The following is a 14435-nucleotide window of genomic DNA, read 5'->3' as shown; positions in this document are numbered from 1 at the left end:
GTATTCTATATATGATTATTTGGGATTTTACTGAGAAAATGATGAACTACCATTGGAAGATAGACACACAGTTGTGTTTACTTGTCCTAGGCTTCATAGCCTGTACCTCCTTCACACTGAAAATTTGTGCGTGCAGGTTGACCCGCAGTGTGGTGAAGAGGTTTAAACACGCACGCCATCACACCGCTCTGTGTTCTGACTCCACGTTGATCATCTGCCTAGAAGAGCATCTTGTGTCACGTTCTATCTCTTTTTTTCATGGCTCCCATTTAAATGTCAGAGTGTTATCCGTGTCTGGGGCTCTGTATTCACTGGATCTCACATTAAGAAGAGACGACTTGACATCTCCGTGTTTGCTGAACGAACAGAGGAAAGCTAAAAAACGATAACGACGGCTTTCCTCTAAATCCAACCGAAACGCAACTCCCCCCCCCCCCCATATTCCGCGATATGGAGACTGTTGAGATGCCATTGCGGCCTCATTGTTGTTGTTTTTTTTTGTTTTTTTTCTCCTCCACTCTCTCTGATTACTCCTCTCATCTTATGTAAATCCTCTTAAGTCAGATGTTATTGTTTATTCACAACTGTGAAGGTTAGGTACTCCTAAGCCCCCGTGCGTGCCTGTTATCTCACAGGCCCACGCATCTTTGTCTCTCCCCTCTCTCTGCGATGTGTCTCTGCTTCCGCATGTAATACACCAGCCAGTGTGTGTGAGAAAAGTTGTCTGGGCTGATGAGCCACCGACACCCAATCCACAGCAGCGGTAGGGAAATGTTAATCTCTCTCTCTCTCTCTCTCTCTCTCTCTCCATCTCTCTCTCTCTCTCTCTCTCTCTCTCTCTCTCTCTCTCTCTCTCTCTCTCTCTCACTCTCTCCCCTGCTGCCTTTCCCTCCCTCTCTCTCTTCCTGAAAAGAGGGGCAGACACATGCTCCAGGGATATCAGTGGTTTATCTCAAGTCTGCCCGTTGTTGTCAAGGTTTACTTAACGTTTAATGAGAAACACTTTTGAACCACTGAATCTGCTTATTTTAGACTAGTCTACCCCCTTTCCCCTTCTAGCAGTGTGGCTGTACTCAGTCTAGATTGAGCTGTACCTCTATCTTTGGATTTGTCTGAATTTAAACATATTGATTGATTGATTGAACATATTGAACAATGATAAACATATGGTAAAGGTTATATCCTCAAACACTAAACGTTTATATAATTCACTCTTCGCATTGCATACCATGGCTAGTAAAGGATATTCAACTTTGTACTTTCAATCTTTAACACAGCCAAAAGTAAAGAACAAAATATCTAAACCTGGTGCCCCTGGGCCTAGTGCCACAAGGCAAAATCTGACACTTATGTCCATTCATGTGGAGTATGTCCCAGTTTCAAATAAATACATATTTTGTTGTTTCTTTCATTTACCGGGGGGGGGGGGGGTATTGACGTTAGGGTTAGGTTAGGGTAAGACTGGTTAAGTTTAGACAAGTAATGACGTGGTTAAAGGCCTCAACATGCTTCTGCTTTGTTTTCCTAATGCTTCAGGCACACGCCTTGCCACAATGTTGCGAACAGAATTAAATGAATAGTCAATACACCAAATGTACACTAGAGGGTGATCTATCCACCAACTGAAGAACCAATGTGCGCACCCCATTAATTGCATAATAAGATAAAAGAAGATAAAAGTTCTCCCCTCTTTTCAACTATTTTCTTCCCCATTGCTTGTTTACTATTCGTGGGTAACAATTGTTTTGCTAATTAGAATCAAAATATAAGCGAGTAGCATTTTCCCACCAAAATAGGTGCTTCAATGCAGGCATTTTTAAGGGCGGAAAAAAGATTGTCAAATCACCAATCAGTGATCCGCAGCATCGCGGCGGTTATCGTGGCGGTCGCCTTGATGTTGCCTGGTTGTTTATTGCCAAGCTGTGTCACCTTTCCAAGCTTGAGGCAGGACGTTACATCCATGGCAGATGTCAGGATAAACTCCTCCTCCTTTAAGAAACTGATTCACCTCACCTCCTTCTTTCGCCCCTCCTTCTCCTTCAACAACACGGTTTCAGAGCCCCCCACAGGAACGGATGAACGGCTGGTTGATAAATACCGGTAGTCTACATTTGGTGTAAATACAAGTGCATTGCGTGTTGATGTCAATTAGGCAAGGCAAGGCAACTTTATTTATATAGCACTTTTCATACACAAGGCAGACTCAAAGTGCTTCACATATTGTCATACAATGTTTATATGTGTAATTAATATATTATATTAGCTTATTAGACGCCACGATATTAAAACGAACATTATTACCTTATTGGACCGCCTATTCGCACCAGTTCTGATTAGTTTATTCTTGTACACAGTGGTCAACATAACACCAAGTGTATGGGTACCTGGGTAAATCAGACCCTGTGGTCGTGGCTAACCGGGTTAAATCGACAATGTGGGCGTGGCTTATTTACTATTCCGCCCATACCTATATTATAAACTGGATTTTTACCTGGTTTCGGCAGATTCTTCATGAACCACCTCCAGAGTGCATGTCCGTTTACCTAGTATCTCTGAATAAACCACGTGTTAACCCTTACCATTCTCATATGCAATGTCATGCAACGCAACACTATGTTGCAAAAAGTTTCCAATGCATTGCGCAAATGATAGGCCTACAGAAAAATATAAATATATGACAAATAGGCCTACATTTGTCCAAAATATGTTGTAATTTATTACAACCGTTATAATCATTCGCATTGGATGTCAATTGATAAATGATTGGTATTGACATATTTTATTTTCATCAACACCCCTTGTTTATTTTTATTTTTTTGCATACTTCTGTTTGTTTTGCTGGCGTGCTGCTGTTTCCCGAGCATGCGTGGGCCTGCGTTTGCATTTCAGTTTCGCAATACTGTGGATGGTCTTTAACCTGCGTGGTCAATGAAGTGAACTGTTGCAAAACTCTTCGTTTCCACTGCCACTGCCGTTTCTCATTTCGGTGCAACTAAACCTTCATTAATTCCTTAAGTTTGATTTAGTGGGAAAGATGGACGGACGAACAAGAATCCTGATTAAAGGAGGAAAGGTTGTAAACGAAGATCTCTCTTTTATGAGTGACGTCTACATTGAACATGGAAAAATATCAGACATTGGATGCAATCTTAAAGTCCCAGCAGGAGTTCAGATCATCGATGCGACGAATATGCTTGTGATGCCGGGCGGTATCGACACCCACACACACATGGAGCTTGCATTCATGGGCACCAAAGCAGTGGATGACTTCTACATCGGTACTAAGGTGAAAGCCTAACAGCGAGTGTGTGATTATGCTTCGTCTGCCTTTCCAATGTCTCTCTCTCCACCCGAGTCTGCGTGCAGCGGGGGCGATGTTGCATGGTACCTTGAGGGGGGCTTAGCCCAAAATAAGACGTAGGCCTACGTTCTGTAAGATCTGCCATGCTATATGCAGGCTACTTGCTAGGGGAAATTGGGACTCCCCAGGACGTTGATTTGATAGGGTTACATATTACACATTCATGGGCAATTAATATTGGACAATTAGCTGATAGGTCCTTCGGCTCCTTCCCAAAACCGTTTTAATACTATCAGCCCCCTAACAGTTTGTATAAAGTGGTTGACTTAACTTTTGCAGAAAAAATATGAATCGACATTTTCAAGTGGGCTGTGACGACAACGAAGTTTGCCGTTTACATTTACTTCAATTACATGTCAAGACTCTAGACTATAAATCCATTTTGTTATTAGGAACATCTATGAGAACATCGCCTTTCGCATTGTAACCATTAATCGTATAATCCAGCCTTTTCTTCAAGTTTGCGAATGAAAATACAATCAAGTTCTGGAAGATCTGTAAGCAAGTTAATGAATGTGCGTGTGTGTGTGTGTGTGTGTGTGTGTGTGTGTGTGTGTGTGTGTGTGTGTGTGTGTGTGTGTGTGTGTGTGTGTGTGTGTGTGTGTGTGTGTGTGTGTGTGTGTGTGCGCGTGTGTGCGTGTGTGCGCTCATCTCTGCAAGGCGGCCCTGGCCGGAGGCACCACTATGATCATGGACTTCGTGATCCCCCAGAAGGGCACGTCGCTGCTGGAGGCGTACGATCGCTGGCGCAGCACGGCTGACCCAAAGGTCTGCTGCGACTATTCCCTGCACGTGGCCGTCACGTGGTGGAGCGATCAGGTACAGGTCACTAGGTCATAAGTCACAGGTCCGTTCACAAAAGCAATCACGCAAACTAAAATAACTATTGGCTTGATTTGGCTCCGGATACATTCTTAACGTATAAAATAAATCATAAACTGTAGGCCTATACGTAGTTTTTTTCTCATAACATTTTAGCGTGGACATATTTGAGACATTTCTTCCTTTCTTGCAATTTTATACCTAAAAGAGAATCAAGTAGGCCTAATAAAGATGACAACTAAACAAACGGTTCCCTTCCCTTGCATTGCGGAAATGATTTCTCGCCCCGCACTGCTCACAGGTCAAAAGAGAGATGGCCACTCTAGCTGCGGAGAAGGGCGTCAACTCCTTCAAGATGTTCATGGCATACAAGGATGTGTTCATGCTGTGCGACCAGGAGCTGTACTCTGCCTTCTCCCGGTGCAAGGAGGTCGGCGCCATCGCCCAGGTCCATGCCGAGAACGGAGACCTCATCGCAGAGGTCCGTGTGTGAGCGTCCGCACCGCGGACTCCATATGTCTTCCGTGGAGGTCTTATCACAACACATGGTGTTATAAAACACCAGAGATGTTGTTGTGCATGAATCACTTTTAAATGTAGCACAGAATCCCAGAGAAGTTCCTGAACCATATACATTTTAAGTATGGACAGACAAACACAAACACCCCATAGATAGATAGTGGAGGTAGAGTGTGTTGTTGGTGTGATGTAAGCACATTTATAAAACGGGTGGCTTAAATCAAGCGATCTGATTGGTTCCCAACGGTTGTATATTGAGCGTATACACAGCTATGACGCCCATTCAGTTTACAGAGTTTCGTATCACTCCGCGCCTAACTTGAACTGTTGTTTATTTATATATAGCCTAAAAGCAATAGCATAGTTCACTAAAGCCTAAAAATATGTTGATTGATGGAAAGGGTGGAAATGTTGTAAAGCAATAGGCGCACGGTCAGGGTGAGTGAACTACTCGATAGTAGGCTAAATTGCCGGCGAACCGTCTCTAGCCTTCTCTCTGAAGGACGCTATGTAGCCGCGTTTACATGGACACTTCTGATCCGATTACATTTCTAATCGGAATAGATATATTCCTATCATGCGATCCGAACGTACTGTATATATGGCATTTCCAAAAGTGGTAAGTGAACGTTCTGTCTCTCGCCCACACCTGACACATCTGGACCGGCGGCGACTTAATGGACGTGTTATCACTATTTGGCATTTTTATGTATTTTGTTGGTTTTGTTTGTATCGTTTGTTGGTAAGGTTGGTCTGAAGCGCTCGTAGAAACTTCTTAGCTCTACCGTAGTGATGATTCAGCTCCTGACGCATTCTCCGCCACTGTAGGCTCCTACAGTAACCTTTATAAATCCCCGTTGCGCAGGGAACTGCCACATTGACAGTGTTGTGTTTCACCAATATAGGCCTACAGTAGGCCTACATTACATATACGGTACAGCAGGCGAGGTCAGCTCGACTCTCTTCCAATAATTTCAAAAACTCGCAACTTCAAAAAAAATATTGTAGGCCTATTTTTTTTTACAATTCAAAAATTAACAAAACTGTCTTCTAAATTAATGAAATACTGGTAAACGAATAAACCATTATAAGCAACGAGTGAACTTAATAGCGGTCGAAATATTTTTTCAAAGGGTTAAAGGGGGGAAAAGCAAGTTCAAGTTTAACATTGATTTGCAGTGATCACTTGGCTGAAGGGTTTTATATGCCTATTCATTACATAATTAGCGCATTTGAAACTTGTGTGGCCTATATGGGTGCGGCTTATACACAATCTGTCGTGATCTATTGCTTAAATAATTCCCAAGGATTTTAGTGTTGGAGTGTAATTATAGAAGGACATGAAGAACTGATGGTGTCCTATACTAGTTTTTTGTCTCTCCTACAGAGAGCCGAGAGAGAGAGAGAGACATTGTGCTATAGACATGACACAAAGATATCTGTAAACATTGGTCATTCCAGGATTAAGCAGTAACTGAGTGGAATTCTGCTGGTGAGTGATCATTCCACACAATGGTTAAATGGTTAAACCCCATGCAGGGAAAACACATGGTCCTAGAGGTATATATATATATATGGCTGACGGAGCCTTATTAGTATAGTACATTATTCAACTGAGAGTTTATGCATGGGGTAATTTATTTTTTAATTCACTTACATTTTGTAAACATGAATACTGGATGTAGTTGTTTTATGAAAGCATTGTGTAATGACTTAATAGTAAGACATTGATAACAAGCCAGCCTATGTAAGCAGCTCTTGCCTTGTGCAGCAACCAAGATCCAAGTTGAACAGGCCAGATCCGGATCCTAAAGACGTCATGCCAGACCTTCACCACTAGGGGGTAGCAAAGGCTAAACATAAACTGTAAATCGCAGAGCGTTGAGGGGCATTGAAAGCTAATTTAAAGCTATCAATTAAGGAATAAGGCGGTTGTATGTCTGACATTTCTTTGTTTTTGGCAAAAAAGTTTTCCATTGGCAAAAAAGTACCTGGTACCGGGTACTTTTTTTTAGTACTACCTCCGTCGAGGTTCCATGCCAGCGGAGTAGGTACTTTTGTGTGACGTAAACAGGCTGCTGGTAACTGATTGGCCAGCGGCTGTAAATGGGAATATTCACTCAAGTTAAGTTGTGTCCGGCGTGGTTGGAGTCCACGAACCCGCTCCCGAGGGGGACACTGATCAGCGTTTCGCCGTGTGTGTCGCTCCTTTCCCGGGGCTAGAGTTAGGCTGCGCGTCGTTATGTGTGTCGGGCGTGGTTGTGTGTGTCCGGCGTGGCTGGAGTCCACGGACCGGCGTTTCGCTGTTTCGTTTCAGTGTCGTTCCTTTCCTAGGGCTCGAGTTTCGCCTCTATCAACGTTACCGTATGACAACAATAGACGCGCAGTCATTGCGCTTTTTATTTTATTTTATTTCCCATCATAACCTTTCCCGGGAATCAGGAAATAGTCTTGATCAGATTCAGATTTCCCGGGAATCGCGTCTCCCGTGATTAAAACCTAATGACGACCCGCCCATGGTGGAGAGGTTCTTTTCTACGACCCGCCCACATTGAAGAGGTACTTTTTTAGATGGAAACGCAACCAAACCGAGTTGAGTCGAGGCGAGTCGAGTCGAGTCGAGTTGGTACTGGCGGTGGAAAAGCGGCATTACAGTTTCACCAAATCCTCTATCCCACCTTACGTTTTACATGTGACCTTTATCTTGACATGCCCCAACCACAACCACCACCACCACCACCACTACCACCACCCCAACCACCACCCTGCTGCTGCACCACAGGGGGCCAAGAAGATACTGGCCCTGGGCATCACGGGCCCCGAGGGCCACGAGATGTGTCGCCCCGAGGCGGTGGAGGCTGAGGCCACCCAGAGGGCCGTCACCATCGCCCACGCCGTCAACTGCCCGCTGTACGTGGTCCACGTGATGAGCAAGTCAGCCGCCAAGGTGGTCTCCAACGCACGCAGAGATGGTGAGAAGGGGGCGGAGCCTCCTCCTCCCTGCAGCACTGTCAGGATAAGGAGGAGGAGTCAGTGCCCTTGTTTATGCATTGAATTACTGTTATTTCTGGTCTTTTGGAAGCACGACTTGCCTGTGTGCAGTGAAATGAAAGTGGTAATGCTTATGGGAACAGTATTTACAGTAAAAAGAAGCAACACTTTCTGTACTGTTTAATTGTTTCCTACTGTCATATATTAGTGAGTGAAATGCACTTTGGGAATATCTGTCTTAAGTTGACTGCGCTTGCCTCCGTTTGAGCCAATTTTGATTTTAGACCGTTCCCGGTTAATTTCTGATACCAATCAGGGCATTTCTCACCAATCATGGCATCTCTTCTGTGATTCCGTGATCCACCTTGCTTGTTGATCACAGGTGCGTGAAATTCAACACTTTTCAACTTTTTAGACTTTATAGCTTGTTTAGCTTCAAAATCATGCCCTCTTTTCAGCTCTTTCTGCTTTATCTCTTCACAACTCTCGAATATTGCCTACAGCGCCTTTTAAGTTGTTTAGGCACTAATAGGCATTAATAGTGAAAATGTTTTGATAATTTTAACTGCAATATTTCAGCATATACTGTTAATTTATAATAATACCATCTCAACATGGCAGTAAAGGGGGTGCCATGAACAGGAACCACTGAGCTACACTGTCCCCCGTCCACAGGGCGCGTGGTGTTTGGGGAGCCCATCGCAGCCGGACTAGGAACAGACGGTACCCACTGCTGGCACAAAGACTGGGCCCACGCAGCCAGCTTCGTCATGGGCCCCCCCCTGAGACCCGACCCCAGCACCCCTGGATACCTCATGGACCTGCTGGCAAAGTAAACATGAACTATACATATGTGTATATTTAGACATAGAAATAAAAATACATAGACACATACATACATACATACATACATACATACATACATACATACATACATACATACATACATACATACATACATACATACATACATACATACATACATACATACATACATATAGATAGACATAGACATACATAGACATAGAAATGGACTTAGACATACATAGACATAGACATACATAGACATATATTTAGACATTGACCTATACATACATATACATTACTATAGACATAGACCTAGACATATACATAAATCAACATAGAAATAAGCATAAACATACATAGACATACATAAACATATACATACATATAAATAGACATAGACATAGACATACAAATACATAGACATAGACAGACAGACATTCATATATGTGACAAATAATACATTTATAACATTATTATTATTATTTATAGCTTTTAATAGCTTGATGCAACACTGCTTAATCTGAATCCAGGAGATAAGCTAAGAGGTAGATTGAATCAAAAATAAATTACTACTTAATGAAAAGAAGTCTAGAGTTAAAAGGTATGATTTGTTTAATGATTGAGGAGGTATAGGAGTATGTGGCCACTTGGAGTCAGTTCATTCAGTCATAGTTAGCTACTACCCCGTCCCCATCTAGCATAGTGTTGAGGTGTACCTGAGCAAGACACCTAACCCTAACTGCTTCCGACCAGCTGGCTGTTGTATTGTATGGTTGACACCACTGTCAGTGTAGGAATGTGTGTATGAATGGGTGAACAGGAAGCACTGTTTGTGAAGCAGTTGAGTGGCCACAGGTTACAAAAGCACTTAATAAACGCAGTCCATTTAGCGGTCATGCATGTCCTCTGTCTCCTCCCCAGCGATGACCTGAGTGTGACGGGGACAGACAACTGCACCTTCAGTGTGTGCCAGAAGGCTCTGGGCAAGGACGACTTCACCAAGATCCCCAACGGAGTGAACGGCGTGGAGGACAGGATGTCTGTCATCTGGGAGAAGGGCGTGGTATGTCTCCTCAAGTAGCCTTGGTCTTGTTTTTGTCTTGTTGATCAGAGCTTAAGAGACACATCATAGCAGACCATTATGCATGCACTGCCCAATCTTCTACAGTTTTACCATAATAAAATCCAAAATATGGTCATATATGTATATATGTGTATACATATGATTCATATGTATACATATTTTATGTGTATAAACCATGCACACCATGTCATTTTTCTATATTTATAAATCTACCAAACCAAGCTTCGGAGGTTTACTTGGATTGCATTCAAGATCTGTCCATCAACAACAAGGAGCATTTACAGTATGTGGTTGATAATGAGCACAGTCTAGTGTTTGCTGAAGAGGGTTTTCGGAAACATTCTCTGCCCCATGGTGGAGATTGCTGACTCACTCGGTATCGCTGAGCCCAGCAGTATAACAAAGCATTTCACATCTTTTGTTGTGGGTAGGCTACTTCTGACGCATGGCCACCAAAATAGTTTGCTGAGTGCAGCATAGAGACATTTTTCATGCTACAGAAATGACCTGGCCCTCTGTATATCAACTTGAAGTAAAGTGTGTAATCATTTAGGCCCTCTCCCCTTAACAAGAACACTTGCTTTGAGTGCCCTTAGCTGCAAGTCAGCCACCGAGCTGGCTAGCAAGGGTTGATTTTAAGGAAAAAACAGCACACACCCTTGCTCCTTTAAGTATTGGGACACCCTACCCCTTTGCAGGGAACGCGCAAAATCTAGGGTTAGGGCTCAGGGAAGGGGGAGAATTGGGACAGGGCCTTAACCTTTGTTTGTTTAAAGTTTTATTTAGGTTGTTTACCTATTTTATAAGACATACTACATACATACTAACACTGTACAATAAGGCAATATAAATGAACCATTAATTCATGCTAGTAAATACAGTAATAAGCATTATTATATAGTACTAGCATAGGGGTAAGGGTTACGGGGTTAGGGTTAGCCCTAACATGAACCCTATCACACCATTAGTAATTGACAACTAAACCATTAGTTGACTGTTAATTAAATGTTAGTAAATGCTTATTGCTGTATTAACTAATATTAATTTGAATACCATTTTTATAAAGTGTTACAGCTTACAGAAGCACAAATGTGCCAACACTTCAAAACAATTCAGGCACATGACATGAACACCTACAATGGCACAGGTGTTGGTTAATCACATCTGTACTTTGTCATTTCCTCAGCACAGTGGAAAGATGGACGAAAACCGATACGTTGCCGTAACCAGCAGCAACGCGGCCAAAATATTCAACTTCTATCCCCAAAAGGGCCGGATCGCCAAGGGTTCTGATGCCGACGTGGTGGTCTGGGACCCCAATTCCACAAGGTAAAAGGACACATCCGTCTTTCATAGACAGGAGGCACGGTACAGGAGACATAGACGCTGCACCTAACTTGTTGTTGTGTTTATGTGCACATGCGTGCAGACGAATTGGCATACATCGGCCCAAGCTGTGATGGTGCATCACTTTTAAAGATGCAAAAGATTTAGGTCTGCTGTTGTTAATGTTTAGAGAATATAGCTCTGCTGTTCTTAATATTAGAATCTAACTCTGCTGTTGTTAATGTTTAGAGAATAGAGATCTGCTCTTCTTAATGTTTAGAGAATAGAGATCTGCTCTTCTTAATGTTTAGAGAATAGAGATCTGCTCTTCTTAATGCCAAGCTCATGGAGTTCTGCTGTTTTTCATGTTTTAGTTCCACCCCCTCCCCCCTCCATTTCCACCCACACCTGCATTCTCAGCGGTCATGAAGCAGCTGAAACAGAGCTGAAACAGAACTAAGTGCGTCTCGTGAGTGTGGGACATTCGTGTCAAGCCGTCAGCATTCAGTCGTGCGGTGTGTGGGCTACAGATGTGAGGTTAGAGGGAGCATGGGATTGTTTCATGTCCCGCCACCCCGATAAAAGGCCCAGGCACTGACGCACATTGGTTTTACCCACAGCAAAACAACATGTCAGATGATGACATCACCACCATGTCATCGCTTACATGCAATGCCTTTTTATAACCCAGTGCTTTCGATGTGGGTAGACAGTCAAGTCTAAAAAAAGGAAGCTAAAACAGTAATCCCTTTTCATCCTGAAAATGTGTAGGTGTCTCTATTTTAATATTGGATACATTGTAATGCAGCACAGAACCGAAGTGCTGAGACATCAAGATGTTAGTCATTTTTGTTATTTTTAAAGAGGGACCGGACCCTAAGACAGCATAAATCGGCATAAAACCAAACATAACATATTATCAATGCATCCGGTTTTATACACACACACTCACGCACGCACGCACGCACGCACGCACACACACACACACACACACACACACACACACACACACACACACACACACACACACACACACACACACACACACACACACACACACACACGATGTTTGCATGCAAGGAGCTACTGTGCAGCAGCCCTTGCAGCAACTTACATAACCCAGAGTGGCTGAAAGGTAGAAGATGAGTGTGTTTTGTTTGTGAGCACGTGCTTGTGTGTGTGTGTGGACACATTTATGTGTGTGTGTGTGTGTGTGTGTGCATGTGCCTACCTGCCTGCCTTGTACTGTGTGTCAGCTGGCAAAAGAAAGAAAACACACATGCCTTCTGTCGTCAGTGGCCGACTGCTTGTTAACGTTTGTGTCGGCTAATTATCCGTGGATCAGCGTAGCGAATGTGCCCTGGTTGTGGCCTCTGTCACAACCTGCGAGGGACAGGAGCGAATCCTGGTGGTTACATAAGCAGACTCTGCCTGTCCTCTCCAGCCTCTTTAATATCATTCTTCTGAAGCTAAGGGAAAATATGCAGGGAAATCAAGGGCTATTAGTTAGGTATGGTGGGTCTTATAGTACTGTATCCTGCCCGGATCGGGAAGTGTGTTTCTGTTCACTTTGTTCAATGCTGGCAAGTGAAAGGGTTTTATTGTCCTGAAATGTACTCGTCTGGCTTAAGGGAAAATCTTTTCTTTACATAACCTGTTTACAAGATACTGGCCTGGCATTATTACTAATCTTACTGGGCACTTCCTCATCATATATACTATACTATAATAAGCACCATTGGAGTGAGGAAGCTATAATATAATGCTTTGTAAGCCTTCCAGCTAAACGTGCAGCTCAAATGCACATCCCTAAACAATGCATGACGAAATGTTCAGCCATGCCTCATTCTACTAATAATAATTAATGCATTTATAAAGTGCTTTACATTGTGTGTGTGTGTGTGTGTGTGTGTGTGTGTGTGTGTGTGTGTGTGTGTGTGTGTGTGTGTGTGTGTGTGTGTGTGTGTGTGTGTGTGTGTGTGTGTGTGTGTGTGTGTGTGTGTGTGTGTGGGGGGGGGGGGGGGATATGTTTTGAACAGCAGCCAGAATGCTTTCATGGTGGATGGGTGAGGGATGATGCAATCCAATCAAAGACCAGGAGACGTTTAGGACACCAATGTTGGTACAGGATTCAGGTTGGCATTTTGGCAAGGACACCGAGGGAAGCTCCCGACTCTTGAGATGAGTGCCAAAGAGCTTCAGTGACCAGAGTCAGGACCTCTCATCCAAAAAACGCTGCTCTAGGACATGCTAAATGTCCATCTCCATTCCTGAGGTATTGGGCCTATATGACATTGGTCAGTGGGATAAGCACCCCCACCCAATTGGCCTTCCAACACACCTACCAGCACCTTCTCGGTCTCCCAGCCAGCCCTTCCTCACCTCCAATGAATCAAGCAGCGCTAGGCAGATAGCCGTGGTTCTAGCTGGTGGTGTGTGTCACACAAGAAAGCGACATTCAACATAACAACCTTCTCAAACAGAAAACAATACAAGTTTAACACGGGGACATTGTCCCGTCAACACGCCTGACTGAAACCAGCTGAGCCGCGTTGGTCCTCCCTCCCCCTTCTGTTCTTATTGTGTCTGGATGTTCCCTCGAAACCACAGGACAATCTCGGCCAGCACGCACCACCAGGCGGTGGACTACAACATCTTTGAGGGCATGGTGTGCCATGGCGTCCCCGTGGTCACCATCTCCCGGGGGAAGGTGGTGTACGAGCGCGGGGAACTGACGGTGACAGCCGGGGCGGGCTGCTTCGTCCCGCGCCCACCGTTCTCCGAGTTTGTCTACAAGCGCGTCAGGCAGAGGGAGCAGGTGGGATCCTTCTGTCTGTCTCTTCTGTCTCTCCACACCACACCCTAACATATTCCCCTCCTAGGGCAGAGCACAGAGCACTTTTTAACCACAGTCGTATTTTTTTCTCTCCAGAAAAAAAAGAGTATTAAATATGAAGTCACAGGGAGAATGGTGCGGCAGCTCTTACAGACCATAACTGCTGTTATGGTGACCTACATTCAAACTGAAATGTATTTTCTGTGTTTTGTTCTTTGACGGACAGGTGTGTCAGCCTACAGCTGTGGTCAGAGAGGCTTACCAGGGCAAAGTCATATTGTTGAGCCAGTGACCTACATCGGACCAGCGCAGTCATGAGTCACGGCTCTTTTGTTGTCTTCTGTTGCCAATATTCCCCTCGTTTATGATGCAGCTGTTTTTAATTCACCCAATGGAAGTACAGATAGGGGATGTTAGTGTCTCACTGCTTAAGCTAATCCTCGCCATGATTACTGCATTACTGGAGGGTAAGGCTGCTCTTCGGGTTATTTAAACAAGTGACTACTTTTGTGGCTAAAGATTACAATTGTATTAAACTTGGAATTGCACTCATAATCAAAAGGTAGAGTGAATTAATATGATTATGAATATGAATATGACAATTACAAAAATACCTCAGATGATTTTCTTTTGTGTATTGTTAAAGAAATCCCAAATTACTTTGTTTGTGTATGATGTTATTCCCCTTT

The 14435-nt window shown here is 43.7% G+C and overlaps 1 protein-coding gene across 1 annotated transcript; it reads left to right on the top strand.

The window, feature by feature from the left end:
* Window positions 1–2936: 2936 nt before the first annotated feature.
* On the top strand, window positions 2937–14405 carry dpys (dihydropyrimidinase). The gene is made up of 9 exons (XM_084472049.1): window positions 2937–3286; window positions 4022–4180; window positions 4485–4664; window positions 7485–7674; window positions 8369–8525; window positions 9422–9563; window positions 10771–10913; window positions 13521–13728; window positions 13973–14405. The coding sequence occupies exons 1-9, from the start codon at window positions 3035–3037 to the stop codon at window positions 14036–14038; spliced, it is 1497 nt and encodes a 498-aa protein (XP_084328175.1). The 5' UTR covers window positions 2937–3034; the 3' UTR covers window positions 14039–14405.
* The last annotated feature ends 30 nt before the right edge of the window (window positions 14406–14435 follow it).

This window comes from Micromesistius poutassou (assembly GCF_964030765.1).
Source record: "Micromesistius poutassou genome assembly, chromosome: 8".
Lineage (NCBI taxonomy): Eukaryota > Metazoa > Chordata > Actinopteri > Gadiformes > Gadidae > Micromesistius > Micromesistius poutassou.
Note: the sequence above shows the minus strand (reverse complement) of the source record. Positions and strands in the feature narration are given on the sequence as shown.

What these genes read in the sequence shown, in the direction of transcription:
- dpys (XM_084472049.1), top strand. Translation starts at nt 3,035, where the DNA reads ATGGACGGACGAACAAGAATCCTGATTAAAGGAGGAAAGGTTGTAAAC. An exon ending in ACTTCTACATCGGTACTAAG is followed by an intron (nt 3,287 to 4,021) that starts GTGAAAGCCTAA and finishes CATCTCTGCAAG; the next exon opens with GCGGCCCTGGCCGGAGGCAC. An exon ending in TCATCTGGGAGAAGGGCGTG is followed by an intron (nt 9,564 to 10,770) that starts GTATGTCTCCTC and finishes TCATTTCCTCAG; the next exon opens with CACAGTGGAAAGATGGACGA.